This window comes from Herpailurus yagouaroundi, unplaced genomic scaffold, assembly GCF_014898765.1.
Source record: "Herpailurus yagouaroundi ecotype Mexico unplaced genomic scaffold, PumYag 161, whole genome shotgun sequence".
NCBI classification, from domain to species: domain Eukaryota; kingdom Metazoa; phylum Chordata; class Mammalia; order Carnivora; family Felidae; genus Herpailurus; species Herpailurus yagouaroundi.
In genome coordinates this window covers 18,281,978-18,288,357 of record NW_024412402.1, presented here as the reverse complement: position 1 = coordinate 18,288,357, position 6,380 = coordinate 18,281,978, and the positions used below count along the sequence as shown (strand labels likewise).

General features: G+C 53.2%; 1 protein-coding gene across 5 annotated transcripts in view; it reads left to right on the top strand.

The window, feature by feature from the left end:
- The first annotated feature begins 494 nt into the window (after window positions 1–494).
- The window catches only part of KIRREL3 (kirre like nephrin family adhesion molecule 3), a 558,415-nt gene continuing 552,529 nt past the window's right edge, over window positions 495–6,380 (top strand). For 2 of the 5 annotated variants that reach the window (XM_040483502.1, XM_040483499.1), the window contains exons 1-2: window positions 495–707; window positions 3,076–3,531. In XM_040483502.1, the coding sequence (XP_040339436.1) occupies window positions 3,477–3,531 (55 nt within the window). In that variant the 5' untranslated portion in view covers window positions 495–707; window positions 3,076–3,476. The remainder of the gene's footprint in view (window positions 708–3,075; window positions 3,532–6,380) is intronic. The other 3 variants (XM_040483501.1, XM_040483503.1, XM_040483504.1) reach the window with 3 other exon arrangements.

Sequence of the window (6,380 nt, the reverse complement as noted above, 5' to 3'; positions counted from 1 at the left end):
AGCAGAATTTGGAGCCAGCCCTATTCTCTGTGGGCTCCGGCCTCCGCGTATGTGACGCACGCCAGAGCCGGGTGGTTCAAAGGACACAGGACTGGGCACTGAAGGCCCTGGAGAAGGGGGCTGGGGATTGATGAACTCGGCCTCCTGGGCTATGGTCCAGGACAAGAAATGCTGGAGAGGATGCCACCTGCTGGTGAGGGACCATGGCTTGCGCTGTGGGCGCATCAGAGACCTGGAGCCGGCATGTGCACAAAACAAGAATTCGGGCAGTTTTCCAAGTGTTGGTTTTCTGCTGTCTCTTTAGGGCTGTCACGTCCACGGGCCGTGCCCAGAGCCCCAGCGCCTCCCGTCCCGGGCTCTGGACGCGCAGGCTCCCACGGTGGGATGGGGGTGGGGAGGCGGTCTTCCTCTTTCCCTCCCCTCCATGTCCCTCCCCTCTCCCCTCCTCCCCTCCCCTCGCCTCGCCGCGCCGCGCCGCGCCGTGCACGCCGAGGTCTAAGACTCTCCACTCTTCTCCATCAGGTGGAGCCGTCCGCGCCTCCCGCCTCCCGCCACCCGCCTCGCCCGCGAACTGCGCGCAGGCACCTTGCAGCGCCAGGAGGTTAACCGAACCCCCGGAGGAGGTGAGGCCAAGGACCCGCCGGGCGGAGATGGCCGGGCCGCCGTCGAGGCTGGCGCCAGAGCCCGGCCGGCTGTGGGTCCTGCAGGTACCGCTGTCGTTCTCGCTGCCCCACGTGGTGGCTGCCGAAGATTGCCGTGGTTTTTCCGGCACTCAGGCTTGAAACGCCTCCCGGTCGTTTTAGAGGCAGGCAGCTCACCACTTAATCCAAGCTTTTTTTTTTTTTTTTCCCCTTTCTGCCGGAGACCGGAGGCTGCGGGGAGAAGGGGGTGGGGGGGGTGGGGTAGGCGGAGAAGGGAACAGGCCCAGCTGGCCAGGGGATCAGAGCCAGTTTGAGGGTCAAGAGGCCAGTCTCAGGGACCAGTGGGAGAGCGAAACAAGGTCCTTCCAACCTCAGATTCCTACCATCCATCTCTTGTCCAAGGCTGAGCGTGAGTGTGTGTGTGTGTGAGCCTGATTTTCTTGTATTGCACAGTTCGCTAGCTTCCTGACCCCGGCTTTGCAATATTTCCCTGGGGGCCGAATTAAGCAAATCTGGGCCCCAGGCCACTTAGGAATTAACAGTCAACATGAAGCAGCAGCTTAAGGGATAAATGTTAGTTAAAACACCCAACGTTGCTTTGTGAGGTACAATCTACATTCTAATGTTATCCGTCTTACTCACTGCAAGGCTTGCCTTAGGAATAGTGCCCACACCTTAACATTTCTCCCCGCACCCAGTAGATTTCATGGAAAGCTCATGCCATGTGCTCCCTCTTAATATGTTGTCTGGCATAGGTTGTTTAGAATTATCATTCATCTTATTTATGTGCTAGGTTTGCCTGTTCTGTTTCACTGCGTGGTCTGTCATCAGGTTGGCGCGCTAAGGCTGTGCTGACACTTTGTTTCCGTACCTTGTTTGCTAATTTAGCTGTTAGGGTGCCTCTTTGGGGACCTCTGAGTTTCTGTTGCTCAGCATTTCTTTTTTTTTCCCCCAAAGCTTGCTTACAAATTTCCCTTTGATATGTTTAACAGCCTCTAAGGGATGCAGTTAAATAAACTATTAAGTTAAGAATAGAAAAGTCAACAAAGCAGACACCTACTAATTTGTAGATCTTTGATGTCAACTACCAGATGTAAGCTCTTACCAGCACACACTTTCTCTTGGGGCCCTATTCCTCTTGTTCACCAATACCAAGGGATACATTTTTAAAGTTAACATCCATATGGAAACTTGGAGTTGGAATGTGCCTTGAAGTCAGCAAAATCCCCCAAGTATGTAACACTGATGGAAGGAAGGCTGAGTTTCCCAGAAGGCCTCCCCAAGGTCCAGAGACTGAAGAAAGTAATGCTTGGTTTTATACTGAAAGGCACACATCAAGAGAACATCTTTCATTTTTCTCTCCTTACTCTTTACCCCCCCCCCCCCCCTTCTTCCATGCAATGCTGCATATTAGACTTGGTTGTAACCATCCTTATAGTTTGTATCTTCTGTACATCCTCTGCTTCCACAGTATACCGTGAGCTCTTGAAGACATGGTCTGTGCCCTAGGTTTTATTTCCCTTGGTGCCCGTGTACCCCAGGTATATCTAAATGTCCACCAAGAAAATAGGCCCAGGTAAATTCACTTTGTTGTCACCCAAGACATGGAATTTGATTTGAGTGTAGGTTTCACCGCAGGTAAAAAAGACCTGAAGGTTCTTGGGAGGCAGTTGCCTATGACCTTGGCCTCTCCTTCGCAACAGGATTCACAGCACCTCTTGGAGAAAAGATACTCTCGGAGTGATGGAGTGCTTATTAGAGGAGAGGCTGCAAATGCCAAGACGGGCTCCCGTCTCCTTTTTAGGAAATGCACAAACCACGGTGATGGTAATAATAATAAATGGGCATGTGTCACATACCTGCTTGATTTCCCTCTCGTTCCTTCCTTTTGTTTTGCAGGAGTAGTGCAAAGCAAACTAAGGTTTGCACGTTCAGGTTTTATTACCTACCTCCCCCTCCTAGGAAAGTCTCCAAAAAATGCAAAACGTGCTTATCTCTTCCCCAACTCCGGAGACTCCCGCTGCACACACTGGCCAAGTCCTTCCTGGGGAAAGATGCATCCCCCCCCCTCCCTCCAACCCTCTCGGCTTCCCTTTTCCCTTTCAGCCGGTTCCCAGTCCCCTGTGCAAAAGGCAGGGCATGCATATTTTAATGCGTGTGCATGCATATAGTCATGCTTAACTTCACTCCCGTTGAACAACATTATGTGGTGTGGACAAAAAGTCACAGCCTGCTCCCTGTTCAAGATGCCTTTTGGTCAATAACGGTGACAAAAGCTGAATTTCCCCCTAAATGCGGGGGTGGGGGGTAGGGGGGTGGGGAGAGAAGGCGAGAAAGAACAGAGCCTCCCCCCTCCGCTTCGCATAGATCTCCTTTCTCCAAGTGTTTCCTCTTTAATTATGACCTGTTTCCCCTCCCTCTCCCCCCGCCCCAGCTTCAGTGAAAGGAGCCCTTCTGTCACTCGTCACTGGCTCCCTCGCCCGCCCGCCCGCGAGCTCGCGGTGGGAGGAGCCCGCCGGAGGAAGCCGTGAGCCCGGGCTGCCGAGAGCCACAGAATGGATCTGCTCCGAGCGGGGACGTCGCTGACGATCCCGGCTTCCCGCGGCGGCTAGGAGCCGGCCACTGGCCTCGGCAGGCTGCGGAGACCCGGAGGCCCAGGGAGAGCCGGGGGCCGCGCGCGCGCGGAGGCACGGACGCACGGACGCGCGGACAGACAGATGGTTGGCGCGAACCCGGGAGGACCGCGGCGGAGGCTGAGCACGGCGAGCCGCCCGGGAAGAGAAACTAACTGCAAACCCAAGTTGCCCCGCCGGCTTCCCCTCGCTGCGCTGAGGAATGAAACCTTTCCAGCTCGATCTGCTCTTCGTGTGCTTCTTCCTGTTCAGTCAAGGTAGGATCCCCCGCGCGGCCGGAGTTGCAAAGAAAGTCGGCTGGGTTGTTGTCAGGGCGCGGGAGGCTGAGGGCAGGAATGGGGGGCAGGCTTCGGAAACTCGAACTGAGGGACGCGTCCGAGATGCGCTGGCCTTGCTCCTTTGCCTTCGAAAATGCAACAAAATGGTACTGTTTATTTTGCTTTGGAAGGCAGGGGGTGGGAGGGGTGACTCTCTCCTCTCACTTGTCAACATCCAGCCCAAACTCTCCCATGCAAATGAGTTCTTTATGCTCCCGGTATGTTAATTAGGCGGTGGCTGTGTGGCGATGCCGCTCTGAACTTCTGGGCACCGCGTCTCCGCCAGACTCAGGTTGGAGAAGGAGAGGGTAGCGAAGGAGGGCTTTGTGCAAGGTGGATATTTCAGCTCCAATACGGTCTGACTTGCCTGAGTGTATTCCAAAGCCACTGTGTGCGGCTGCAGATTACCGAATGCACCGTGGGGGTAATTTGCAGCGGTTGGGAAAAGCTTGTAAAGCGTTTTCGTTGAATCTCATCGGGTCCTCTGAATAAGGCTGAATTCTGAATCCTACACAGCCGTGGATTCAGGGTCTCAAGTGAAATTTCGCCCCTGGTGCTGATTGTTTCCTTTCTGCAGCCTAGCAGGGGCACAGAAGCTGGTGGACTTCTCTGCAAAGAACTTTGCTACCTCCGGGCTGGCTCCCTGCCTCTGGGAGCCTCGGGGCCAGGCGGTGTTCCTGAAGGGAGGGGAGGGCACTCTGGGGAGGGATTGCCAGTGCCTACTTAGCCAAAGGCATCAAAAGTCACCTGTGGAATTGAGTGTGAAGGGGATAAGTAAACCGGCTCCTTCCCACTCTTGGAATGCCAACGCTGCCTCTGCCATCTGAGGCAACATTTGTGCCAGCCAGCACGGCTCTGAGAGGGACAGGACTCTCTCAGAGAAATCCACAACAGAGCACGTCCATCTGTTGATTAAATGAAGGGTAAAAGTTTTCAAGAAAGCAGAGCTCCGCCATGGGTGGCTGGCTTTGCGAGCAAACAGTATGTCTCCTTCTCTCTCCCTGTCAGGGAGAAGCCACATGTAAGCAAAGACCCACGCCTCCTTCCTCTGCTTCTTGTGGTCACTGCAGATTCGCCCCCTGTCAAACTTTGCTTATGGCCATCCTCATTACCCCTGAGGGGCTTTTCCGCGTAACAGTATGTATAACGCCCACCCCTGTATGTAATTATAATGTGTATACACACACACAGGCGCACACACTCATGTATTCATGTGGTTGTGTGCATCTCACCAGGGCTCCCTACAGCAGCAGGAAGATAAATTGCCTTCCCGAGAGTTTTCAGGCTGAATGAATACGAACTATCTCAGAACACTGGTACAGAAACAGTTTGGGTTCTATTACCATTTTGTGAGATTACCCTCTTTCTTGGATGCCCCTGTGCTTGCTTATGGGCGCGCGCACGCACACACACACACACATACACACACACACACACACACACACTCCTGTTCTCCTTTGCCTCTTACCAATTTACTCAGGAAGTTGCATGGAGAATCCCTAAAAGGAGGAGCCCCCCCAGACCCCTCCACCCATGTTCACGGGACTAGTGCACGTCTTAATCAGTCCACGCGTTGTTAGAAAGCTTGAGCTCTGATTCCCCTCTAGATTGGCATAAGAAGCCTTTGGTATCTAAGTGCCTCTTTGGCTGTCTGAAGCATCGCAGTGTGTGCATCTTCTGCTTTTCTTATCCTTTTCTCAGCACCGAGCTATTTCTTCTCTGTCTCATATGAATCTTTAAATATTTACCTATGGAGGTTAAATGCTGTGTTTCATCTACCCTTAGCCCTGAGAGCACTAGGAAGAAACCACAGCATCGTGCCGTGCCTGGTTTCTTATTCCTGAGCGTTCTGAGCTTGGTCAGCACTGGCCACCCTCCCAAATAATAGATGTCCTACCTACACACAGGGCTCCAGAACGGGCCGAAAGAAACACAATGAGACAAAGTGAACGTAGCCGGTCAGAATACCCCCTCCCCGGACCCTGTACATTTTGTGAATAGACAGCCTCTAATGACAGGAATTAAGGGCCAAGTGGGACAATTTTTGTGGACTTTTGTGATATACCTTCTGACTTGATCGGTAGACATGTATTTTAATGTGGATGCTGTTGCGAGTATCGTGACCCCCCCCCCCCCAGGAGATTCTGTTTGACCCTCTGTACATACACGATTAGTTCACATCCTGTGCCCACCTCCAGAGTGCCATGTATTTACCAAGTTATTAGCCAGAGCGTGTCCACTTCCAAGAGGTCGTGAGGGGACTAGCCCGCAGGCCGTAGGTGACACCCGCGGACATCCCCCTGATGGAAGTTGCACCCTGCCTGGCGTGCCCCCCGCTGAGCCACCCATCTGACCCACCCCTCCTCCTCCTGGGCTACTTTCGGAGCAAAAGTGCAGAGACTCGGGAATGCCCCCCCCCTCAGAGAAAACAAACGTCCAGGGTTCTTTTTAGGTCTTTCTCTGGCACTCTGGTGACACCTCCATCTGCTTCCCAGCACCTCTCACCCTGGGAGCCTATGTGTCATGTTAGAGTTTCTGGAAACACAATTCTGGTGCTTCCTGTTCCCGTCGCCTTCGTTTGCACAGTGAGGGAGAGCGCCCAACAGTGCTCTGAAGACTTTGATGCCAAAACATATAAGGAAAGACTCCTAGAGTCCCTCTCTTCTAAGTCGTCCATTCCTGGTTCACCTTTACTTTTCTCCGTAACCCTTTAGAGAGTGAAATTCAAGTATAACTGATGTCCGTGTCACGCTGTATCCCCTCTTCTTTTAAAGTTTGGGCTTTTCGTG